Source organism: Bufo bufo, chromosome 2 (genome assembly GCF_905171765.1).
Source record: "Bufo bufo chromosome 2, aBufBuf1.1, whole genome shotgun sequence".
Taxonomy (NCBI): domain Eukaryota; kingdom Metazoa; phylum Chordata; class Amphibia; order Anura; family Bufonidae; genus Bufo; species Bufo bufo.
The window spans coordinates 774,738,380-774,766,219 of NC_053390.1; the positions used below are offsets into that span (position 1 = coordinate 774,738,380).

The 27,840-nt window shown below is 43.0% G+C and overlaps 1 protein-coding gene across 1 annotated transcript in view; it reads left to right on the top strand.

The window, feature by feature from the left end:
- Positions 1–27,840, top strand: part of NSG1 (neuronal vesicle trafficking associated 1) — an 86,388-nt gene that overhangs the window by 13,062 nt on the left and 45,486 nt on the right. Inside the window, exon 3 of the mRNA XM_040419108.1 lies at positions 7,705–7,821. Within this exon, the coding sequence (XP_040275042.1) occupies positions 7,705–7,821 (117 nt within the window). The remainder of the gene's footprint in view (positions 1–7,704; positions 7,822–27,840) is intronic.

Here is a 27,840-nt window from a genome sequence, read left to right on the forward strand (position 1 = left end):
AATGAAAGGTGGAATCTGATTGGTTGTTATGGGCAACTAAGCCAGTTCTACTTTACACCAGTTTGATAAATATCCCCCTATGTACATATAGATGACACTACATACAAACTACACATACATGATGCGATGTACAAAATACATATAGGTGACGCTACGTACAAACTACATATAGACACTGATGCATACAAAATACGTATATCTGATGCTACATACAAACTACATATAGATGATACTACATACAAACTACATATAGATGATACTACATACAAACTACATATAGATGATGCTTCATACAAACTGATGTTATATAGAAACTACATATAAATGATGTGATATAAAAAGTACATACAGGTGATGATACACCTGTATTGTCTGTCTAGTGGCTCCTCTCTACAGTACAGTGCGGTATTACATGTCCTGTACTGCTCCGGACCTGTCAGGATGAAGTGCTCCAATGTACACCAGGGGAGGGCGGCTCCATGTTATTACTGTGTATATTGTACAGGACCCTGAAGAAGCTCCTGTCCTCACCGTAGATAGTGCTTTCCAGCTTCCAGCAGCCACTCCTGACTCTTATACAGGGAGTGCAGAATTATTAGGCAAGTTGTATTTTTGAGGATTAATTTTATTATTGAACAACAACCATGTTCTCAATGAACCCAAAAAACTCATTAATATCAAAGCTGAATATTTTTGGAAGTAGTTTTTAGTTTGTTTTTAGTTTTAGCTATTTTAGGGGGATATCTGTGTGTGCAGGTGTCTATTACTGTGCATAATTATTAGGCAACTTAACAAAAAACAAATATATACCCATTTCAATTATTTATTTTTACCAGTGAAACCAATATAACATCTCAACATTCACAAATATACATTTCTGACATTCGAAAACAAAACAAAAACAAATCAGTGACCAATATAGCCACCTTTCTTTGCAAGGACACTTAAAAGCCTGCCATCCATGGATTCTGTCAGTGTTTTGATCTGTTCACCATCAACATTGCGTGCAGCAGCAACCACAGCCTCCCAGACACTGTTCAGAGAGGTGTACTGTTTTCCCTCCTTGTAAATCTCACATTTGATGATGGACCACAGGTTCTCAATGGGGTTCAGATCAGGTGAACAAGGAGGCCATGTCATTAGATTTTCTTCTTTTATACCCTTTCTTGCCAGCCACGCTGTGGAGTACTTGGACGCGTGTGATGGAGCATTGTCCTGCATGAAAATCATGTTTTTCTTGAAGGATGCAGACTTCTTCCTGTACCACTGCTTGAAGAAGGTGTCTTCCAGAAACTGGCAGTAGGACTGGGAGTTGAGCTTGACTCCATCCTCAACCCGAAAAGGCCCCACAAGCTCATCTTTGATGATACCAGCCCAAACCAGTACTCCACCTCCACCTTGCTGGCGTCTGAGTCGGACTGGAGCTCTCTGCCCTTTACCAATCCAGCCACGGGCCCATCCATCTGGCCCATCAAGACTCACTCTCATTTCATCAGTCCATAAAACCTTAGAAAAATCAGTCTTGAGATATTTCTTGGCCCAGTCTTGACGTTTCAGCTTGTGTGTCTTGTTCAGTGGTGGTCGTCTTTCAGCCTTTCTTACCTTGGCCATGTCTCTGAGTATTGCACACCTTGTGCTTTTGGGCACTCCAGTGATGTTGCAGCTCTGAAATATGGCCAAACTGGTGGCAAGTGGCATCTTGGCAGCTGCACGCTTGACTTTTCTCAGTTCATGGGCAGTTATTTTGCGCCTTTTCCACACGCTTCTTGCGACCCTGTTGACTATTTTGAATGAAACGCTTCATTGTTCGATGATCACGCTTCAGAAGCTTTGCAATTTTAAGAGTGCTGCATCCCTCTGCAAGATATCTCACTATTTTTGACTTTTCTGAGCCTGTCAAGTCCTTCTTTTGACCCATTTTGCCAAAGGAAGGGAAGTTGCCTAATATTTATGCACACCCAATATAGGGTGTTGATGTCATTAGACCACACCCCTTCTCATTACAGAGCTGCACATCACCTAATATGCTTAATTGGTAGTAGGCTATCGAGCCTATACAGCTTGGAGTAAGACAACATGCATAAAGAGGATGACGTGGTCAAAATACTCATTTGCCTAATAATTCTGCACGCAGTGTATGTAAGGATTTGCTTTGTGTCTTAGTTGAAGGACCACTTTAGGACTTTGGTTTGGAGCTAGTTAAAAATATGTTATGCAGGTGCTTAACACAATTTGTCTCAGAACAAGGCAGAAAACAGAGGACTGCATTGTGAGCTTTTTTCTTTTGAGGTAGAATGATTGAAACCTGACATTCAGTGGGGTGTGTTGGGCCCCATTGCTGTCCGTCATAGGCAAGTTTCCTAATTCCCAGACAACCCCTTCAAGCGGAATCTAAGGTCACCCGGTATGTACACAGTGAAGCCACACACTGTACAGTAGTTTACGCCAAGCTTACTAACACAGAACTGCCCGTACCGTTGTCAGAGTTGTAGCTAGGGCTTCAGCACTATACAGTTACTAAATAAAATACTATATATAAAGATCAGTATTACCCCCTGGAAGGTGTGTATATCCCACCCAGATACCTCAGCTAGGTGACCTAACTAAAATCCAGAAAGCTGCAGTGGTTTCAGCAAAGTGTAGTTTTCTGAGACAGTTTTGTCTGGATTTTATCTTGGCTGGACTTTATTTGGACTAGTGGATAGGTTTGGTAGTGGGATCTGCCAGTCCACATCTTTCCAGTACATGTATTGCCTTTAGCTGAGGAGATTGCAGGTGAGACATGCTAAGATAATCATGGAGGGATAAAACAACCCTCTGTGTATGACTGTGAGAGAGAGGACTTGGAAGGAAGCCTGCAGAGGCTCTGTGTGGTCTCAGCCATGAGAGCTGAGGAGCCACGAGGCTGTGTGAAAGCCTAAAGTTTGTGGGGCCCAGCGACACCTGCGGAAAGAGGGTCGCACTCTCACAGTTGGGAGGACTTCTGGACCATAATCCCCCAAAGGTACTGGTGTGGTCACAGCCTGGAGGCTGCTGGACCGTTTGGCTGAGGAAATCCAGATTTAATTCTGTGTTTAAACTGTGCTTTAGAGGTGAGTCAGGGAGAAGACCTCTGTATTAGCTAGTGCCTAGACGGGCAGGTGTTTATTTCATTATGTTTATGTTTGTGCTGTTGCTGAAGTGCCAAAATAAAGCACTATTTGGACTTGAACGTCCCATCCCTTGTACGGTATTTGACCGGACAAAATACCGCAGCATGCTGCGTTTTTTTTTCAGGCCGAAATCCCGGAACAATACCGCACTTGCATTAGAGATGTATTAATGCCGGATCCGGTACCAAGTGTTCCGTAAATTGCCACATCGACGGATCCTGCTTTCCGGTCTGCGCATGCGCCAGGACATAGGAGGAACGGAATCTTTTGCTCTTTCAAAAATAAATTTAATACCGGATCCGGTATTCCGGATGAGACGGATCGGGTATTTCACTGGATCCGTCTAAAAGAGCTTTCCGTTTGTATACGGCTTGCCAGGTCTGGCAGGCAGTTCCGTTTCCGGAACTGCCTGCAGGATTCTAACAACACTAGTGTGAAAGTACCGTTACATCTGACATCTCTGATTGAAATTATTCACTTTTCCCAACTTTTCCAACTGGCCCAGTCCACCATGATGATTACTTCTATCAGCTATGACTTGTGTCTGCAGAATTTGCAACAAATACATCTTTGTCTCCTCACTTTTTCAGCATACTACCTACCTTTCCTCGCCTTACACAAATTCCCTGTTCTGCAGATGCCCCCAATTCTGCCCCATTTGCCCCCATTACTGTAACCTGAGGGATCACACGGTGCCCCCAAATACTGTACTAGTGGTGTCATAAATATAATAACCCCCCTAAAAAGATATAGCTATAAAAAAACAACACCCCTAAAAACAATAGTGCCCCCAGAAATGACAGTGCCACATACATATAGAAACAGATACAGCCGGCACTCTGATGCTATCAGCCTCGCGGTGCTCGCGTCCAGGGTCAGCGTCCCATAAATCAATATGAAGTAAAGGACTGGCACTCGCAGTAAGGTATGATCTTCAATCTTTCTTTATTTCACCATGTAGAGGACTAAAAAAACAATGCGTTTCGACTCACATACTGAGTCTTTGTCAAGTACTTGACAAAGACTCAGTATGTGAGTCGAAACGCGTAGGTTTTTTTTAGTCCTCTACATGGCCAAATAAAGAAAGATTGAAGATCATACCTTACTGCGAGTGCCGGTCCTTTACTTCATAGTGCCACATAAATAGTGACCCATATTGTGCCCCAGGTGGTTATAGTGCACGACAAAGTGAAAATTTTATCTGCACCCCACAAAGTAATAGTGATCTCAGTGTCCACACAGTAATGATGCCTACCACTGTGCCCCTCAAGTAGTATTCATGCCCTCTAGACAATAATGATGACCCTTATGTACCATACCCCCTAGAAAGTAATAATGCCCCTATGTGCCCTTTAATAACTAACAATGCTCCCTTTCAATGCCCTAGAAAGTAAAAGTGCCCCCTTTTAGCCTTTAAATATTAATAATGTGCCCTGTATACACCTTCTAAAGTAATAGTGCCCATTGAATGACCTCTAAAAAGTAATAATTCCTCTTGTACCCCCTTAAGTAATAATGCTCCACATGCGCACACACAGTTGCCACCAAAAATAAAATGAAAATACTCATCTTACCTTCATCCCCCGATGAGCGCAATAATTCATCTTTGCACAGCTGGCATCCTGAGCAGGCAGCGCAATGCGGTGACTTCATTGTGCCTCCTGCACCGGGATGCATCGTCTGTGGCCTACAAGATGGCGCTTGGTAGGGCAAGGAACCTATGGCTCCCTACTCTACTACAGGCTTCAACTATATTTACTGCATTAGGAATGTTGCTCGCCCACACCAGTGTACCCCTGGTGGACCCCTCTATACAAGTGGGAGGGGGCCGCTCACTACCTCCCAGTAGCTAAGCCTCTGACCATTGTGCTGCCAAATATTACCACCCACATAGTACCCATACAAATGAGCCAAGCAGACTACCCCTATAGTACCATTACCACTCTCTACAGTAATGATAGGATCATACGTTTAAGCAGTCGCTCAAATGTCGTTATCTCTCCCTGCGCCAATCTCCACAATCAGAGATCAGCACCGGAGAATTCCATCTGGTAGAAACGATCTATAATTGATCTCCCGTATCAGAGCAGATGTGCGATGTTCTGGGCTAGAGCCAGGAATCCAGCTCTCTCTCACTAAGGGCTCATGCACATGACGGTATGTATTTTGCGGTTCGCAAAAAATACGGATGACGTCTGTGTGCATTCCAAATATTGTGGAATGGAACAGCTGGCCCCTAATAGAACAGTACTATCCTTGTCCGTAATGCGGATAATAATAGGACATTTTCTATTTTTTTACGGAATGCACACGGAGTAACTTCCGTTTTTTTTTGTGGACCTATTGAAATGAATGTTTCCGCGTGACACAGGACACAAAAAACAGACACAGAAAGAAAATACGTTCATGTGCATGAGCCCTAAATCCTAGAGACTTGTTTGTCCTAGGATGAAGAGTCAGGAGCCACAGGGATAAGACCGGGGAGTCTCGGGTGGCAAAATATAAATATTTTATATCATCAGTGTGTGATTAATGTGGGTGCAGATGCTGCAGTCACACCAATAAAGGTTCCTCAACGGACCACACCACTCACTGGAGCACGCTCGGTCAGCTGACATGGAAGTGGTATTTAAGCGATTGCCTTAATACCTCCACATTAACGTTAGGAAGATAAAAAGGGATTCTATTTAGCCACAGAAATGGATACGGTGTGGATTTACAGTGATGATTGACTTCCCCTATGGTAAGACCACACTTGGTGGCATTAATCCCCTTATAGCGAGGGGCGTGCAGAACATTATTGAGCAGTATTGTTTTGTCAGGGATTATGTATTCATATCACCCTCCTGCCAAGCTAGAAATCAATTACATGATAATTTTGCTGCTCCGTATGATATTCCTTTTTTTTTTTTTAAACAAATTAAGATGTGATAGATGGCAGACGATGGAGAAGGAGGCAGAAGTGCAGCTCTGATCATTCCTATCTACGTGACCTGCATCTCTGGTCGCGCTGAAATGGAAGGTTATGTATGAAGGAGGGTTTGCCGTCTACCGGAAAATGAAGAAATGTTAGGTTTGGATCGATGGGCTTTACTTTAATATGATTGCTTGAATTTCTGCCTCTGTACCAGCCGATAACATGGAATCGATACATGAAAGAACCCGGTTTTACATAGAACTGGTTTTAAATGTCCTTATAGTTGAGATATAGTGGCATCCGTGGAGAGATAGCAGTGAATGGGACTGAGCTGCAGTACCAGACATAGCCACAGCTCTATGTGTAGCGCTGCGCCTGTATAAATAGTGGAGTGCACCTGTTTGGTCGGCCTGCGCTAATCAATGTGCGGCGACTCCCTGAAGAGCCGGTGTGGAGGATAGGTGTGGTAGTGACCCTGATTGAAGGGGTTGTCCGGGTTCAGAGCTGCATCTGGACATATCCCCATCTTCACCCCTCTGGCCCCCCTGATATTTCATGCTCCGATGCTCTATTTTGCCCTGCGCGAAAGGCATTTTTCGGAGATCCGTTGACTAATGGGCGGGCTTTAGCCTGTAGGACAGCGCTAAAGCCCACCCATCAGTGCTGGCGACGTGAGCGGAAGCCTCCACCTAGCAGTGTACCAAAGTAAACAAAAGTGCAATGTAGAACTTTAAATACATACAGTAGGCGTAGCAGCAGGCTTTAAGTGTTAATCTTCTCTGGCACCAGTAAGGATATGGCAATTCTGCACTTAGGTGACACTGGCCTACTGGTTGTTTGGTGAAGGGTGGCTTTGCTGTAATCTCTCACTTCCCAGCAGTGTATTCCATGCTGATGGTAGCACTTAACGCTGCTGTCAAGGCTTCACTTGAGGACAACTGGAGTAGCTCTCTCCAGAGAATGTGTCTAGGAGCAGGAGCACTGCAGTGTGCTTCCTCTCCAGTCTGGACAAGAACTTTCCCTCCTGGCAGGACCAGCCTTCTCCTACCTAGAGGGGAGAAATATGGTGGTTGACTTTGTTCCTTGCCAACCGTTGCCAACCATTTCTTGCTGGCATAAATAGCCGAAAGCATACAACAGAATACATAGTAGATAACAATGAGGTATTACAAATATTAAAGTAAACCTCCTACAGAAAGCCCCTTTAACAAATGGTTGTCCACATCAAAACATCAGCCTGATTTTTATGAATGGAAATGTACTGGTTTTCCATGCAATGGTAGCAAATCCTCAACTGTGGAAAAATATGCATGCTAAATCGGCACTGAGTTTTGATGCTTGCAGATATGGAGGTCTATACCTTTTTTCGCCTGTGGGGGCACTGTTATGTGGTTCTCATCAAATAATGCAGCTCAGGATTAACAGTCTGTCAGCAGAGGGCAACTCAAATGCTTATTTTAGGTTGAAATACTCTTTAAAGTCTATCAGTTTTGCAGGTTGATGAAACCTCCATTACCATGACATCCTATGTTCTATACCTCATGTAACAACCCAGACTTTCAACTGCTCAAAGCTGTATTATGTAAGGGTGATGTATGTGTATATAATTGATTAAATTACCTTTATTTCCTCAAGGTTGTGGTGAAAACAAAGACCGAATATGAACGTGATCACAAGAAAGGGAAATTTCGTACCCCAAAAATTGCTGAATTCACAATCAGTATCAGTGAAGGAGTGTCGGAAAGATTCAAGGTAAGCAATGTGTATGACCACCCTTGGAGGATGGGACATGTGGGTCGTAGAGTTTCTGATTGGTTGGACGCGGTTATTTAAGTGTGATATCTTGAATATATGCTGGCAATTTTTTTTTTTACAAAGTTGGCCCCACCATGACCTGTCCTATTAGGTCCTATGGAGGTCTCTGGCTCGAAAACCTGCGATGAGCATGTTAGTGCTCCGGAAAAGACAACCCGTTATAATGAATACATAAAAATTGTGTAAACTTGTTCATGCATAACATTACCATTTTTTGCTACAGCTTGTATTATAACCCAGAGCGGCATTCATAATTCTGCAGGTATCGCAGCTAATTGTTGTGTTATATGGCATTCGGAGGAATGTCTATCTGTAATACATAGATCAGTGGTGCACAACCTGCGGCCCGGGGGTCACATGCGGCCCTTGATACCATTGTGTGTGGCCCCCAACCCTCTGGTAACAGAAATGTATGTCTAGGTCTTGTGGCTGCTCACATGTATCTCATGAATTTTTCCATCAGATGGGAATCCACGAAGTGTAACTAGACATTTCTGATATATACTGTATGTTTAATATGCGATAAACATAGTATTTCAGTTGGTAATACCCCTTTAATCTTTATTTTCGGCCCTTGGAAATGATTCAGGATGACAAGGTGGCCCCCAACCAGAAAAGGTTGTGCATCCCGACATAGATGCTCAAGTCAACCCAAGTTCAGGTGTTGTTTTAGAGACTGTCTTTCCGTTCTGGGTCATGGAAGGTAGTCCGAAACAAAGGACCCCCTCCCCCCCTCTTTCTATGATGTTCATATGACCTACCAGGGCATATGGACAGGTTTTGTCTTTATGAGGCCACCCCTTGTAAGGACACATGTCAGCATTCATCGACTTATAACCTGGAGGCCGAAATGGGCATTGGGCAGGACGCCTCCTTTTTTAGGAGAAGGAAGGCACAGTAAGCGTAAATCGTTAGTATAATTAATCCAATATAACAATTCTGGAACATCTTTTCTTTTGTGCTGTTCCTCTGTTGTTCCTCCTGGAAAAGTACAAATAAACTGACAACTGGTCGTTACCATTCCGTCTTGTCGAGGGGCTTGTCCCGGCATAGCCTGACATTGTCCAGTCAGTGCTGATAGGGACACACACCCTTTGCACAAGGAAAAATGTAACAACTATGGCCTGGTCCACATTTCCGTGTCAGTGTCACATCCGTGAAAAAAGCGTACGTGTTTCATCCGTGAAGATGTTCGTGAAGGATCCGTGTGTCTGTTTTTACCATCCATGTGTCATCCGTAATTCACGGAAGTTGCTCAGCTGAAAATTAATTTCCAAAGAATCTCCTATTAGTCTTCAGTGAAAAACAGACGCAACACGGACACAACATGGATGACATGTGCCAGTGATTTTTACGGACCTATGGACTTCTAAGGGCGTGCTTGGTCTGCATCACGGATCAAAGAAGTGCATGTCCCCGTTTTTTTTTTTTTACTGACCCACATGTCAGTGAAAAACGGAGATGTGAACCAAGCCTTATTGTCAGTTTATTTATGCAATTCCAAGAAGAATAATTAAGGAACATCGAGGCATAAAAGTTTAAGAAAAGATGCTCCAAAATTGTTTCTCATACAAGCCTTTTCTTAAACAGATGTGCTGGGAGAGGCCCCCTTTAGGTTGGCTGTAGACATTCAATAGTCACCATCACCACCTCCTCAGGCAGAGAGTTCCATAGTCTCACTGCTCTTACCGTAAAGAATCCTCTTCTATGTTTGTGTACAAACCTTCTTTCCTCCAGACGCAGAGGATGTCCCCTCGTCACAGTCACAGTCCTGGGGATAAATAGATGATGGGATAGATCTCTGTACTGCCCCCTGATATATTTATACATAGTAATTAGATCTCCCCTCAGTCGTCTTTTTTCTACAGTGAATAACCCTAATTTTGATAATCTTTCAGGGTACTGTAGTTGCCCCAGTCCAGTTATTACTTTAGTTACCCTCCTCTGGACCCTCTCCAGCTCTGCTATGTCTGCCTTGTTCACAGGAGCCCAGAACTGTACACAGTACTCCATGTGTGGTCTGACTAGTGATTTGTAAAGTGGTAGGACTATGTTCTCATCACAGGCATCTATGCCCCTTTTGATGCAACCCATTATCTTATTGGCCTTGGCAGCAGCTGCCTGACACTGGTTTTTACAGCTTAGTTTGCTGTTCTCTAAATTCCTAGGTCCTTTTCCATGTCAGTGTTAGGCCTCATGCAAACCACGGATCCGCAAAAAACGGAAGCCGCCCGTGTTGCCTTCCGCAATTAACAGAACGGGCGCCGGCAATATAAATGCCTATTCTTGTCCGCAAAGCGCGGACAAGAATAGGACATGTTATATTTTTTTAGCGGGGCCGCGGAACGGAGCCACGGATGCGGACAGCATCTTTTGCGGCCCCATTGAAGTGAATGGGTCCGCATCCGAGCCGCCAAAACGGCGGATCGGATGCGGACCCAAACATCGGTCGTGTGCATGAGGCCTTACCCAGTGTTTTACCATTTAGTACGTACTGGTGACTTGCATTATTCCTTCCCATGTGCATAACCTTACATTCGTCAGTGTTAAACCTCATCTGCCACTTATCTGCCCAAGCCTCCAATCTATCCAGATCAATCTGTAGTAGTATACTGTCCTCTTCAGTGTCAATTACTTTACACAGTTTAGAGTCATCAGCAAAATTTTTTATTTTAAACCTTTAAACAGTTTACCCACGACAGATGTTAAACTTACCGGCCTATAGTTTCCGGGCTCTGTTTTTGGACCCTTTTTGAATATTGGCACTACATTTGCTATGCGCCAATCCTGTGGAACACTCTCAGTATAGAGTCCTTAAATATCAGAAATAAGGAACTGGCTATGATATTACTTAATTCTCTTAGGATACGGGGGTGTATGTCATCTGGTCCTGGCGATTTGTCTATTTTAATCTTTTTAAGACGCCGCTTTACTACTTCCTGGGTCAGACAGGGCACTTTTAACCTCTTAAGGACACAGGGCGTACAGGTACGTCCTGATGTCCTGGTACTTAAGGACACAGGGCGTACCTGTACACCCTGTGTATTTCCGATCACCGCCGCACGGCGGGCGGTGATCGGAACTGGGTGCCTGCTGAAATCAATCAGCAGGCACCCTGGGTCAATGCCGGGGGGTCCTGTGACCCCCCTGTATCGGCGATTGCTGCGGATTAACCCCTTCTATGCCGCTGACCGCGGCATAGAAGGGGTTTGTGTTTGAGTGAGCGCATCGAGTCCCCGCGCTGCTGTGGCGGGGACTCAATGTCTCAGAAGGCAGCCCGATGCCGTGCAGAGGCTGCCCAATGCCTTGCACGGCATCGGGACCTGCCTTCTACGGGAGCCGAGGAGATCCAGCCTCATGCTGGGTCTCCTAGGCAACCTGTTTGTGTACTACTCACTGTAGTACACGAACAGGCAATGCATTACAATACAAATGTATTGTAATGCATTGCAGAGGGGATCAGACCCCCAAAAGTGAACATCAGAAATAAAGTAAAGAAAAAAAAAGTTAAAAAAAGTGTTTTTAATAAAATTAATAAAGTAATAACTTTAATAAAGTAAAAAAATAAAAAAAAGCCCCTTTCCGCTTATATTATGATAAAAAACTGAATAAAAATAACAAACACACATATTAGGTATCGCCGCATCCGTAATGACCGGCTCTATAAATATATCACATCCACCCTGTCCGATAAATACCATAAAAAGATAAAATAAAAACGGTGTAAAAAAAATTCAATTTTTGTCACCTTACATCACAAAAAGTGCAAAACCAAGTGATTAAAAAGGCTTATGCCCCCCAAAATAGTACCAATCTAACCGTCACCTCATCCCGCAAAACATGAACCCCTACCTAAGCCAATTGCCCAAAAAGTAAAAAACTATGGCTCAGAACATGGAGACACAAAAACATAAATTTCTTTGTTTCAAAAATGCTGGTATTGTGTAAAACTTAAAGGGAACCTGTCACCGGGATTTTGTGTATAGCGCTGAAGACATGGGTTGCTAGATGGCCGCTAGCACATCCGCATTACCCAGTCCCCATAGCTCTGTGTGCTTTTATTGTGTAAAAAAAATTATTTGATACATATGAAAATTAACATAAAAGAGTCATATCTTACTTGTGTGACCAGAGAAGAGTCATATTTTCAAGCTCTGACTCATCTCAGGTTAATTTGCATATGTATCGTTTTTTTTACATAATAAAAGCACACAGAGCTATGGGGACTGGGTATTGCAGATGTGCTAGCGGCCATCTAGCAACCCATGTCCTCAGCTCTATACACAAAATCCCAGTGACAGGTTCCCTTTAAGTAAATAAAAAAAAGGTATCGCCGCGTCCGTAAGAACCTGCTCTATAAAAATATCACATGACCTAAACCCTCAGGGGAACACCGTAAAAAAAAAACACTGTGTAAAAAAAGAAATTTTTTGTCACCTTACATCACAAAAAGTGTAATAGCAAGTGATCAAAAAGTCATACGCACCCCAAAATAGTGCCAATCAAACCGTCATCTCATCCCGCAAAAATCATACCCTACCTAAGACAGTCGCCCAAAAACTGAAAAAACTATGGCTCTCAGACTATGGAGACACTAAAACATGATTTTTTTTGTTTCAAAGATGAAATCATTGTGTAAAACTTACATAAATAAAAAAAAAGTAGACATATTAGGTATCGACGCATCCGTTAGAACCTGCTCTATAAAAATATCACATGACCTAACCCCTTAGGTGAACACTGTAAAAAAAAAATATATAAACGGTGTAAAAAAGCAATTTTTTGTCACCTTACATCACAAAAAGTGTAATAGCAAGCGATCAAAAAGTCATACGCACCACAAAATAGTACCAATCAAACCGTCATCTCATCCTGAAAAAAATTAGCCCCTACACAAGACAGTCGCCCCAAAAATAAAACAAACTACGGCTTTCAGAATGTGGAGACACTAAAAAAATCTTTTTTTTTTCAACTGAAACAAACCAAAAAAGTTGTCATATTTGGTATTGTCGCTTCCGCGACAACCTGCTCTATAAAAAAAAACACATAATCTAACCTGTCAGATGAATGTTGTAAATAACAAAAAATAAAAACGGTGCCAAAACAGCTATTTCTTGTTACCTTGCCTCACAAAAAGTGTAATATAGAGCAACCAAAAATCATATGTACCCTAAAATAGTACCAACAAAACTGCCACCTTATCCCGTAGTTTCCAAAATGGGGTCACTTTTTTGGAGTTTCTACTCTAGGGGTGCATCAGGGGGGCTTCAAATGGGACATGGTGTCAAAAAAAACAGTCCAGCTAAATCTGCCTTCCAAAAACCGTACGGCGTTCCTTTCCTTCTGCGCCCTACCGTGTGCCCGTACAGCAGTTTATGACCACATATGGGGTGTTTCTGTAAACTACAGAATCAGGGCCATAAATATTGAGTTTTGTTTGGCTGTTAACCATTGCTTTGTAACTGGAAAAAATTGATTCAAATAGAAAATCTGCCAAAAATGTGAAATTTTGAAATGTTATCTCTATTTTCCATTAATTCTTGTGGAACACCTAAAGGGTTAACAAAGTTTGTAAAATCAGTTTTGAATACCTTGAGGGGTGTAGTTTCTAAAATGGGGTCATGTTTGGGTGGTTTCTATTATGTAAGCCTCACAAAGTGACTTCAGACCTGAACTGGTCCTGAAAAAGTGGGTTTTAGAAATTTTTGGAAAATAAAATGGCATTCACAAAATGATCCAAACATGAAGACATATGGGGAATGTAAAGTAATAACTATTTTTGGAGGTATTTCTATCTATTATAAATTAATAGAAATTTGAAAATTTGCTAATTTTTCCAAATTTTTGGTAAATTTGGAGTTTGTTTATAAATATAAATTAATTTTTGTTGGTCCTTAAGGGGTTCATAGGGAATTAACTTTTACATTCTGCATTTCATCTTACAATTTATTTTCCTCAGTGAATACAGTTGAGAAAAAAAATATTTAATAGCTTTGCTTTCTCCTCATCTCTCTCTGCAACTCCCCCCTCATTACTCTGTAGAGGGCCGACACCTTCAAATTTATACTTTTTACCATTTATATAATTGAAAAACATTTTAGGGTTAGTTTTGCTCACTTTGGCAATTAATCTCTTGCTCTCTAGTTTGGCAGCTTTTATTTGTTTTTTACATATTCATATTCTATCTCTCAGTGCTTCCTCATTACCCTCCTGTTTTAGTGATTTAAATGTTTTCTTTTTTTCATTTATTGCTTTCTTTACTGTTCTATTTATCCACATTGTTTTTTTTCTTGTTCCTTAACCTTTTATTCCCATAAGGTACTGTATGAACCTCGCACACTTTTACATTTTAGGATGCTTTTAAAAATATCCCATTTTGTGCCTGTATTTTTATTTTGAGGACTTTGTCCCAGTTAGTTAGGCCTATGGCCTCTCTTAGTTGGCTAAATTTAGCTATTTTGAAGTTCGGTATTTTTGTTCCTCCCTGTAGAAACGCTCTTTTGAATGATAATTGGAAGGTTATTACTTTATGGTCACTATTTCCCAGGTGTCCCCCAACCGGCCCAGTTCTCCAGGATCCGTCTTTCAGTTTTTTGTTTCAGTAGTGTTTCAGTTTCCGTTCCGTTTTGCCGTTCGTTTTTTCCATTTGGTTTCCATTTGTGATCCGCAAACGGAAGCATACAATAATGTTTAAACAGTAAGTACATAAAAAAATTGGGCTGGGCATAAAATTTTCAATAGATGGTTCAGCAAAAACAGAATGGATACGGAAGACATACGGATGCATTCCGTTTTTTTGCAGAACCATTGACTTGAAAGGAGCCACGGAATGTTCTATCTTTGAACGGAAATACGGAAACGGAATGCATACGGAGTACCTTCCGTTGTTTTTGCGGACTTATTGAAGTGAATGGTTCCGCATATGGACCACAAACGGAACGCAAAAAAAATATGGTCGTGTGCAGGAGGCCTAAGGACCGGGTCTTCCTATGTCAGCTGGGTAATGACTAGCTGTAGAGATTTCTCCTTTACAGGTCCACCACATCTAGAGCCTCCCATCTCCGTGTTTTATGTGCAGCAGAGGACAATCTATTGTTCCCTGTTATCAGCAGGTCGGGCTGACTGCGCCATTCTTCAGCAGGATTCTTGACATGTAATGTGATACAGGAAAAATCCCTTCACCCATGATCACTATGCTGTCTTACATACATATGCAGTGAGCCCAGGAGGAGCCTGAGTGGAAGACTGGAGTGGTAGTGGCTCTGGCTGCACCAGTCAATCATTGATGTTGAGTATTTGGATGGGTGCAAGGCAGGGCATGTAGAGTGCAATGGCCAGCATATGGTGCAGCAGACAGTTACCAGGCCAGATGTAGCAGAATAAACATCTCTCTTTACTAAAGTGCAAAATGTGAGTTGTAGTACAGCCAACAATAGCAAAAACACAGTTCCCACAGTATATAGTGTGAATCTCCCCAGGTTTTGTATGTATTTGAGCAAGGATGGAAATTATCCTACTCTTTCCTCTCTTTCTCAAGTCTCATCCTGCGGAATTTATGGCTGGGCAATCTCACTTTTGCAGTTGTGACTGTAATTTGCAACTGAGGCGTACAGGTTTTACAGATACGACCGGCCAAGTCATGCCCAAGTGTAAAGGATGTCTTAACAGTATTCCCCTCACTGCTGTAAGGTCTGAATAGCTTAAGTAGCAGGATACCTTACTGACTCCAATACTCAGCCAGGCAGATTTCTGAACCTTCTCATCTCTTTTTCTCTTTCTTCCTTTCTGTAGATCATCCAGAGTTTGCTTAGACTGTGTAGCTTTAGACCTCTGGGACCCCCATCTATCTCTAAAACGGGGCCCTGTACACTGTGCATGCATGGCTTGCTCTACATTCACTTCTATGAGAGGTCTGAAAAAAGCCAAGCAGGCATGCTCAGCTATTTTGCGAACTCCCATAAAAGTGAATGGAGAGCGTATTGTGCAAGAGCGGCCACCTCTCCATTAACCTCTGTGCGAGTTCCAGTAATAACTGAGCCAGCGCTCGGCTATTTTCACCACTCCCGTAGAAGTGATTGAAGGGTGGCCATCATTCACTTTGGGGGCCCCATTATAGAGATAGGTGCAGGTTCTAAAGGTGGGACCTGCACCTATCTGACATTGGTGGCATATCCTTTTATTAATATAAAATCCCTGCAAATTCAAGGTTTAGAAGTCCGGTAAGTGGTTCCATCAGTGATTGAAACTCTGTATGCACAGAACCACCCACTGGACTCCTAAGCATAGAACAAACAGGGTTTTAAATCAATGAAATACAAGTTTTACTGAATCTTTCGACACAAATATATACATCAATCTTCTCAGCTCCTCCTGCTCTGTAACATGCTGCTTGTAGATCAAACCCCATGTTCAATGTGATAGGTTCCCTTTAAATGATGAGAATAAAAATAAAGAGAAATATAACAATTTACCCGTATCTAATGGGATTCGTCACCTCACCGTTTGGCCCTAATGATGTTCTTAGTTTGAAGGTTTGCACGTTGTTGTCTCATTGGGATTATTCGGCATCCTGCGTTGCCATGATGTGCTGCTAGGTAACCTCAGCATCACACGCAGGGTACTGTAAGATGTAATATTTCAGGAGCTGACAAGATCAGCCGGTTGCTCAATCCTTTCATGCTTATGTCTAGAGATGGATGAAATTATTTGCAAGGGTTTCAACTATTTGTAGAGGATATCACAGTCGACCATTAGGAGTCATTGAAGTGAATTGATGCTCTAATTGTAGATAGGCTTTCCATTACTGAGGCAGAGATACGTGTCTAAAATGTAAAATTTGACTATACATGAAACATATAATCAACATACCTGGTGCCCTCTATTCCTCCATTCTGGTCCCCCTGTTGGATTCTTTTCAAAGTGGCCTCCAATATTTCAGACTTCTCCATGCAAAGCATTGTAAGAAAAAGAATAAGATACTGGTACCCCCCCCTATCCTGTCCACTGCCCTCGGATGGACAGAGCACATTCATCATAGACATTTTCACTGGCCCACCCAAGGGCACTGGAGGGGAAGCGTGTCGAAGACTTACTTTCCTACGTGGGGACGTCTTAGACAGTGGTAGCCACCCTCATGAGAATCCAGAGGAGGCAGCATGGGACCAACGGAGGACACCAGGTATGTTGATTATACATGTGTCATTTTAGGTTTGGACTGCAGGGTCACTTTCAGTTTTGTGTCCAAGATCTCCATCTAAATGCTCGTAGATTGGGTAAACCAGGGAATCTGGCAGATAGGGTCGACTCGCCAATCTCTACTCATAACTCTAAATCAAGAGAGTTCACGGCTCTTTAACAATCCCCCTCGTCTACAATGTCACACATAAATACACAACATTTTGACACGTAAAAAATGTTGTGCCACGTTTTTACTATATTTTTTGTGATTTAGCTCATTGTGGCATTCCACACTCTCATCTAGGACATACTTGCCCTGTCTCTAGCTTGGATCCCAGCCTTCAGTCAACCCTACCAACCTTTGTGAGTGCCTGGGCCCATCAGACAGGGAATTGCTGAAAGGACCCCCTAGTGATGAACAACTCCCCCATGACCCCGGGGTTTACTTGCTCAGAAATATACTATGCATATGGACTGTCACTATCCCGACTTACCATAATTCCAAAACCTAATACTGTAAAGTTAGGAGGAGCAGAGTTTCTTCTCTGTAAGTTAAAAACCTACCAGCAACCTAAAGTGAACTGATCCTCCCATTGTGTTCTTTCGCCTGGTATATTGTGCAAACCATTGTGTAGAGTCGTCCATCTCTACTCAGAACTCCATAGAGGTCATAATTCTCTAATAAGCCTATAACTGCAGTCAGTCCACTGCTGTTGCCGTATCCATTGTCATAATCTCTGCTGAGGAGGGCATGAATAATAGATGACGCTTCATAAATATGGTAATTAAAAGGGGTGTCGTCTGGCGCTACCTCCTGGGTCCTCGTTAATTGAGAATCATCATGCTTGCTGCTGTTGTTGATTTCAAGAGACCTGAAGGATGTTTCGTTACAAAGGCAAATATTTAGTGTAATTAAATGGTGCGCTCGACATTAACTACATACCTGTATTGTTAGCGTATTGGCCTGTGCCAAACCCGTCCTTACCGTGTGCGTCTAAAATGCGCCTAGAACCACAGGACACGTGCAGCTTTCTTCATGCCTAATATTATCTGAGTTACGATTTCGCCGAGGGGGTTGGCCCGACTATATTTTCATAGACATACATATGTAGGATAGATACATTAGAATGTGTAGGGGGAATCTACAGTATATGTAGCTATAGGAATGGAAATCGGAAGTTGGAAACCATATAGTAATTTAGTTAGCACTCTACTTAGTAATTAAGAGCGCTCAGGGCAAGATTTGGCACTAGGTAAAGTGCCTGTTGGGGTTGGGGGACCTACGGTGACCTGGTTAGACATGTTCCATGCTTGTTAAAGGGGTTGTCCCATGTAAAATGTCCTACAGTTTTCAAACCAGCATAGCCACTGAGTTATTCAATAAAATCTGTGTAATGCCACCTGCCGTTCGATCTTTTTCTAATTTCTTTGTCCACCCCAGTGAGGTGGACGCACATGCTCAGTTCTGTCCATTAACTGCAAATGCCTGCATCTGATCAAACCCAGCAGATCAATTGGAGCAATGAATGGGGTCATCCCTGGACCAGTGTGAGGTACAGGGCTGGTTCTAGCTTTGTTTGTCATGGACTATATCGCTTCTGATTTTCATATTCTAGATTAATCATGGGATAACCCCTTTAAGCCGGTGGTGAAGTGAACAGGAGGCTCACTGTGACTGTCCCCCAAGAGGTTATATCAGAAGCAGGACAAGGGGTGGGCAGAGTAGGCAGTAGCCTAGTGCGCCATAGCGGAGAGAGCAGTTCTGTTTGAATTTATGAACCTGTTGAACTTCAGGGTGTCATGGGGGCGTTCTGATACCACCTCTTGGCTACCTACAGAGCTTGTCCTGGCCCTGGCTCACATACAACTGGAGCAGGTCCTGAAAGTGCATCATGTGCCCAGTTATTTTGGAGCCATATCATTGTCTGTTTTGGGGGTGACCTTCCGTACTGTTATGAGAGGCATCTGGGAAGGTCATTGTTAAGAGGAGGATGTGTAGCAGACACCTTTATGTGGGCATCTGTGATGTACAATATTATGAGGGGACCCTGTAACAGACACTATTATGGGGGCATGTTTGTGTGAGGCCAGATATGTTACAAGAGGAGCCTGTGTAAAACAGAGTTATGAGAAGAAGGAGGGGGGGGGGGGGGTGGTTCCAAGCAGTGTTAATAGCTGTGTTTATGGCTTACAATACCTATGGCAGACATTGTTAGGAGGTGCATCTGTGGCAGACACTTGTGTCAAGCATTTTTAAAGAGAATGTATCACCTAGATTCTTTACTAACTAAAACCAGAGAGTGCTACAAATCTATTGTCTGATATGTTTTTATTTTCTGTTTGTAGTTTTGTACTTTATTTTACTTTCCGTACGTGATTATTAGGGCAGCCATTTTGCCTGAACTGCTATTGGCAGCTTATAGAGATATGTTTTACAGTAGCCTCATGGGTGATAGGCATAATGGACAGGAAGAGTTTTCTAGTCATGCGCTGGGACCTATGTAGAGGTAATTGTGCAGGGAGGGGGATGAGATGAGATGTGACATCACTTATTGTGAACTGTGGATCCTGTGTGTGTGTATACAGTGGGGGAAATAATTATTTGACCCCTCACTGATTTTGTAAGTTTGTCCAATGACAAAGAAATGAAAAGTCTCAGAACAGTATCATTTCAATGGTAGGTTTATTGTAACAGTGGCAGATAGCACATCAAAAGGAAAATCGAAAAAATAACTTTAAATAAAAGATAGCAACTGATTTGCATTTCATTGAGTGAAATAAGTATTTGAACCCCTACCAACCATTAAGAGTTCTGGCTCCCACAGAGTGGTTAGACACTTCTACTCAATTAGTCACCCTCATTAAGGACACCTGTCTTAACTAGTCACCTGTATAAAAGACACCTGTCCACAGAATCAATCAATCAAGCAGACTCCAAACTCTCCAACATGGGAAAGACCAAAGAGCTGTCCAAGGATGTCAGAGACAAAATTGTAGACCTGCACAAGGCTGGAATGGGCTACAAAACCATTAGCAAGAAGCTGGGAGAGAAGGTGACAACTGTTGGTGCGATTGTTCGAAAATGGAAGGAGCACAAAATGACCATCAATCGACCTCGCTCTGGGGCTCCACGCAAGATCTCACCTCGTGGGGTGTCAATGGTTCTGAGAAAGGTGAAAAAGCATCCTAGAACTACACGGGAGGAGTTAGTTAATGACCTCAAATTAGCAGGGACCACAGTCACCAAGAAAACCATTGGAAACACATTACACCGCAATGGATTAAAATCCTGCAGGGCTCGCAAGGTCCCCCTGCTCAGGAAGGCACATGTGCAGGCCCGTCTGAAGTTTGCCAATGAACACCTGAATGATTCAGAGAGTGACTGGGAGAAGGTGCTGTGGTCTGATGAGACCAAAATAGAGCTCTTTGGCATTAACTCAACTCGCTGTGTTTGGAGGAAGAAAAATGCTGCCTATGACCCCCAAAACACCGTCCCCACCGTCAAGCATGGGGGTGGAAACATTTTGCTTTGGGGGTGTTTTTCTGCTAAGGGCACAGGACAACTTATTCGCATAAACGGGAAAATGGACGGAGCCATGTATCGTGAAATCCTGAGCGACAACCTCCTTCCCTCTGCCAGGAAACTGAAAATGGGTCGTGGATGGGTGTTCCAGCACGACAATGACCCAAAACATACAGCAAAGGCAACAAAGGAGTGGCTCAAGAAGAAGCACATTAAGGTCATGGAGTGGCCTAGTCAGTCTCCGGACCTTAATCCAATCGAAAACCTATGGAGGGAGCTCAAGCTCAGAGTTGCACAGAGACAGCCTCGAAACCTTAGGGATTTAGAGATGATCTGCAAAGAGGAGTGGACCAACATTCCTCCTAAAATGTGCGCAAACTTGGTCATCAATTACAAGAAACGTTTGACCTCTGTGCTTGCAAACCAGGGTTTTTCCACCAAGTATTAAGTCTTTTTTTGTTAGAGGGTTCAAATACTTATTTCACTCAATGAAATGCAAATCAGTTGCTATCTTTTATTTAAAGTTATTTTTTCGATTTTCCTTTTGATGTGCTATCTGCCACTGTTACAATAAACCTACCATTGAAATGATACTGTTCTGAGACTTTTCATTTCTTTGTCATTGGACAAACTTACAAAATCAGTGAGGGGTCAAATAATTATTTCCCCCACTGTATATATATATAATGGGATGACTGCTGTAAAGTGATAACAGGAAGCATCAACATATTATTAGGCTTAGTGGCTAGTGCAAAAACATCACCAACAAATCTTGTTTAACAAAAACCCACCCTAAAGGGGTTGTGTCACTTCAGCAAATAGCATCTGTTATGTAGAGAAAGTTAATATGTGCGCTCCCATGGTCCCGGCCATCAGAGAGGCTGGCACTTTTTCCTATAGTGTGCAAGCACGACCACTACTGATGGATTGCAGGGTGGTCGTAACCATGGAAACGAGCAGTGCATAATGTGATGAAAAAAATAAATCCAGCCAGCAAAGGAAGCAATATGGACACTCACAATACATTAGGAAGTGGCTTGTATTAACTTTCTCTACATGATAAATGCCCTTTGCTGAAGTGAGACAACCCCTTTATTGTAAACAATCGCCCATTTTCTGATAATTTCTGACCCTCCCTTTCAGTAGATGAAATTGGCTAGGACCAGGTCATCAGTGGCAGAAATCCACAGCTGTTTATGGATCCGCCAGTAGGATCAATGTAGCAATCATCACCTCACATATCCATTAGGCTCATGCACACAACCGTATTTTTGTTCTGCATCTGATCCGCATTTTTGGTGAATTGAATGTGAAACCATTCATTTCAATGAGGCTTTAAAAAATGCAGACACTCTCTACATCTGTATGTGCCGTTGTTCCACAAAAAAATATAGAACATGTCCTATTGTCTGTTTTGCGGACAAGTATAGGATATTTCAGTAGAAGAGAAAAAGAAAATGGCAGCATGCACATGGCCGGTATCCATGTTTTGCAGACCGCAATATACATACGGCCATGTGCATGAGGTCTTAGTGCAAGACAATCCATACATCAAAAATCCATACAACCAGGCATTTTGCCCAGTTCCCATGTGGATCTTAATATAGTTGCCTCCCGTTCCTTGTCATTTGTGACCTAAACTTTGCTTTCATGAATACCATTGCCCTCCAACTGTACTGTATAAGGCAGGACAAGATATATTCTCTAACATCTTAAATCCACTCACCCACTTTTTCAGTGTTTTTCATCTTTAGGCCTCGTGCACACGACTGTAGGTGTCCCGTTGCCGTATTGTGGACCGCATTTGCGGATCCGCAATACACGGGCGCCGTTCCGTGTTCTTTCCGCATCACAGATGAGGACCCGTTCACTTCAATGGGTTCCGCAAATCCGGAGATGCGGAATGGAAGCACCGAATGGAACCCTACGGGGGCACTACGGAGTGCTTCTGTGAGGTTTCGTCCCGTACTTCCGTTCTGCAAAAAGATAGAACACGTCCTATCTTTTGGCGGAACGGCCGGATCGCGGACCCATTAAAGTGAATGGGTCCACGATCCGCTGCGGCTGCCCCCACGTTCGGTGTTCGTGCATTGCGGCCCGGATTTTGCGGGAGGCCTTAGTCTAAGTATAGAAAAAAATATCTTGTGGCTTTCTGGAAACTGTCAACATATTGCTGTTGACAGATCCGCCTTCCTGTTTACTACTTTAAGAGCGTAAAGGTGTCCTGCTATAAATGCCTTTTTTTGATTTGGGAGCTGAAACCCTGCTAATATCTAGGTAACGTCCGAGTGTTGCTAGGCCATAGTGCAGGGGCGTAACTACCATAGCGGCAGACCATGCAACTGCTATGGGGCCCAGGGCAAGAGGGGGCCCAGTCTTAGTTGGGATTATCTCACTTTCTACTGGAGGTCAAAACTTGGTCAGGACTCTACCCTCTAAAGGAACAACTGTGGAAAAATGGCCCAAGGGTCATTGAAAAGGGTTTAGGCAGAAACCCTTCTGTCCTGTGTGGAGGGCCTGGTTTGATCCTTGTTATGGGGCCCTTACTTCTCTATGTACGTCACTGCCATAGTGACATCGTTTTTGCCACTCTTAAAATTATCTCAAAAGATAGATACTACACTGTACACAACAGAACTGAGGCGTCTTTCTAAAATTGCGATACGCACCATAGTAGAACAAAAGCACAATGAAGACCACATTCACATCTCTTTTTAGCAGTGCGGTAAGCTGCAGCCAGAAATGATTATGTCCTACAATGAGGTGGAATGTGGCTTGTAAACTATTGATATTAGTGAGGCGTGAGGCAGAACAGGGTGTCTCCTGCCAAATTCACACCTTTGAGTTGATCAGACTACAAAAATGTCTCGGCTGAAGTGATCAGTGAGCCAGAAGCAAGGCAGCTGCCATCTGCTGAGCGCTGGCAGGCATTTGTATGAGGATAAAGGATGACCTCTGTATTTCAGATCTTCTGTTTGGCTGTAGTGGTATAGAAGTCGGTCAGTCTGTCCATCTGTGCGTCCTCCTATCCTGGATAGACATCTTCTAAACAGACAATGAAACATATCACCACAGCAATCTCCCGTATACTATTAAGGGGCAGCCAATTTGCATGAGCTGCTTCTCTGCCCAGCAGTTTAGGGATTTGCTTTCCAGGAGGAACCACCTGAGCATAAGAAACCTCAGTCAGAAAATGACCTATTTACTGTATGTCTACAGGATATGTTGTGGGCATGCTCTACAGGTAGAGGGAGGAGGTGAGCTGTGACCATCGCCTATTGTGAATGGTGTAATCTAAGTTTTTTTATTTAATGTCTGTGATGATAATGAGTTGACTGTAAAGGATCCCTACAGAACAGCATATTTCATAATTTTCTTACTATTTTCAAAAGTTTAAAAAAAAAATTTCATTTAATGTAGAAACTTGATTTAACGAAAGATTATTTTCTAATGACGCATTGCCATCAACCATAAGTCTACAGTGTTGTGATTGCATGGACAGAATAGTTATGCCCACGTGATTAACTGTGCATGAAGGGGGATCTTTTTGGCCATTGACAGCCACCACCCCATGGCCAACCTCTGATCCCAATCATCTAACCTCTGTGATGCTAACATATATAGCAACCATGGAATTACAAGGTAGGAAAGTTCAGTGACAGACTTTACCACCACACAAACCAAGCCAATGCTTGGGCCCCCAGAGATCAGAGGCCCTCCTACTGGCAGAAGTGCCCAGGCTGCACTGCTAACCTGATCATCGGGCTTAGCGGGCCAACAAGGGTGGTGGAGCTTAGCTGTAGGATGAGGGCGGAGATTAGCGGTAAAGCTTATTAGTGCAAAGGTGGACCCCACACATGACTTGGAACCCTACAAATGCAATATCTGCGCAGGAGGGCTATGTTTACTACCTGATGGTCAGCCCCAGTGATGGTGATCTAAGGTATGCCCTAACAGCTGCCTGTATATCTCATGCGCAGGCAGTAATGCATTGAAATACATTTTTTAAAAGTAAGGCAAAAAATCTGAATAAACTTTAATAATTTAGAGTGGTCAAAGAACTATGAGGTAAGTCCATAGCATTGCAAATAGCTTCCAAATCAATCAGGACTTCAGGATACAACATCACAATCTGGTGGAGTCTCTCTCTGTATTGGCAGCCATAAGACTTACCTTTGCATTCTCATTTTGTGCAGTTACGTTGTTTTTCCCTTTGATTTTATGAGGTTTGCTTACAACCGCAAAATGTCCCATCACAAGCACAGCACATTTTATTCTCTTCCACTGTGCAGTGCTGATCCATGTTCCCCATGTTCACTGCAGTTTGCAGAGGTACATCTCTTTGGAAAAAGTGTGGTTTGGAGATTGCATTAAAGGGGTTTTCCGGGTGTTTATTATTGATGACCCATCCTCGGGATAGGTCATCAACATATGATCAGTGAGGGTCCGACTTCCGACACCTCCACCGATAAGCTGTTTAAAGAGAATTCTTCCTAGGCCATGTGATGAACGTGATGTCACTGGCCTAGGAAGACCCTCGGCGATCAGGGGAATTGCAGGAGTAAAATTTTGATGACCCATCCTCAGGATAGGTCATCAATATTAGAACAGTGGGGGTCCGAAACCCGGACCCCCTGCCGATCAGCTGTTCGAGGAGGAAGCGGCGGTCTGGTGAATGCTGCAGCTTCTCCCTAGACCAGTGATGTCACATTTATTAGTCACAAGGCCTATGTGCATCTCAGTCCCTTTCAAGTGAATGAACCTGTACTACAATACCAAGAACAGCTACTATACAATGTACGGCGATGTGCTTGGTATGCTGTGAGGAGACAGAAGCCTCTTCAAACATCTGATCAGCCAGGGTGTTGGACCTGCGCCGATTGGATATTGATAACTTATCCTAAAGATGGGTCATCAATATTAAACACCTGTAAAACCCCTTTAACTGATGTAGAAAATGCAAAGCATGTATCTAAGGCAATTCAATGGTTCTTGCATTCTCCTGCAGACTGGTGTCAGAGTAGGTTCCCTCTGTAGCTTCCTTCAGAGGTGCGGAGAGGTGTGTCTCAATAACCTGATCTCTGATTATTTCTTCGGTTACAGCACAAAATCACAAGACTTTGTGAGATATTTTGTCCTGGTCGCATAACTGTGAGTGGTCCTCTCCACTTCTTGTATTACCTGTCTAAAGTTATATATTTCATATGGAATGGTTTTCTTTGGTCCAAAGTACTCATACAGTCTGTTCATGTTTTTTTCCTCATATTATGACTCTTCCCGTTTCTCCCATGGTTTAAAAATCACCAGGACTTCAGGTCCTTCTAGATGCAGCAATAGTGCTCTACTCTGGACAGTGTTGTAACAGACTGGTGTTGTCCCCAGAAACACCAAAGAGTCCAGTTTCTGGTAAATCAAGAAATCTTGCCACTGTCCTCATCAATATGGAGTAAATGGACACGGGTTGCAAGGCCCAGGTTTCAACATGCTTGCACTCTATTTCAGCTAATACACTGCCTGAGCCTCACCCAGAACACCGGCTCCTAAGATATAACATTGCAACAATGTGCAGCCAACAACTTAAAGCCTATGTACACCTTTGGGGCAGTTTTTTTTACGATAGAATTTTACTGATTTTGGGCTAAAAATATATATTTTTTAAATTGGTCTTAACTGTTTGTCTAGCTGTTTGAATCATAATTTTTACTTTCACTTTGTGCTGGTCATCTTATAAACCTTACTAAAAGGTTATAAACACTTATTTAAGCCACATTCTTTTCCGTAAGATAAGAATTGAGCTATAATGAGTGTTTAGGAGGTCAGAGATCAGAGATAAGGAGTCGTCATCTGAGCTGCCTGAAGGAACTGAGTGAAAACAGTGAACAGCATTCTACTAGAGAATCTCAAAGCTGTACAGAGAAAAGGGTTCAATATTTTTAATAAATACCAATAAAAATAAAAAAAGAATTTTAGCTCAAAATGAGTACAATGCAATAATATTATAATTGTCCCCCCAAAGGTCTACAAAGACTTTAAAGAGGAGCTATCACCTCTCCTGACATGTCTGTCTGTGGGGGTCTGACTCCCTGCACCCCGGTCGATCAGCTGCTTTAAGAGGTTGCAGTGCTCCAGCGCTAAGGCCTCTTCTTAGGCCAGTGACATCATATTCGTCAGTCACATGGCCTATGTGCAGATCAGTCCTAATTTAAGTGAATGGGCCTAGGCTGCAATACCAAACATAGCCACTATACAGCCCATGTGCTTGGTATGCTGCCAGGAGGCCTTGGCACTGAGAATAGGTCTTCAGTATTGTACTTCTGAAAAAACTCCTTTAAAGAACATTTCTCACTATGAAGCACCAGGAAATATAAGTACACAGCCTGTGTATATGCCAATGCTGTACCCACCATGACATCTGCTCCATCCTTAAAGGGGTTGTCCGGGTTCAGAGCTGAACCTGGACAGTGGACATACTTCCATTTTCACCCAGGCAGCCCCCCTGACATGAGCATCAGAGCAGTTCATGCTCCGATGCTCTCCTTTGCCCTACGCTAATTCACGCAGGGCAAAGGCATTTTTGGGAGTTCCGGTGACGAACCGGGCTCTCCATGGGGCTGCCAGGAAGCCCGGAGACGTCACCAGCACTGATGGGCAGGCTTTAGCGCTGCCCTAGCCAGTAAAACGGCTAGGGCAGCGCTAAAGCACGCCCATCTGAGTCGGTGACGTCACCGAACACACTGCCGGGTGGAAGCCTCTGCCCGGCAGTGTGTTATTGTAAACAAAAGAGCCCGTGCCCTGCGCAATCTAGCGCAGGGCAAGGGAGCGCATCGGAGCATGAGATGCTCCGATGCTAACATCAGGGGGGCTGCCTGGGTGAAAATATGGGCATGTCCGGGTTCAGCTCTGAACCCGGACAACCCTTTTAATAAACCAGTAGCAATAGCAGGGTGGCATAGTGACTGCATTAATGTGGATAATAATATATGTCAGTATATAGAAATGCTAATGTATTCTCTTTACTATATGGAATGGTCTGCATTCGTATCATTACATCTCATTCTTTATCACATATAGGATGTAACCTTCTCCTCAATCCTCACAGAAGCTTTATATATTCAGGAGAAGAGGAAAAACACCATTCCACGTCCATTGATCACCCAATTATATGTATTTAATATTCATATGCATCTTCACACATCCCATTATACAATAATAAATGTTAATAGGAAAGCAGAAATAAAGCAGGGTAATTACTCGTC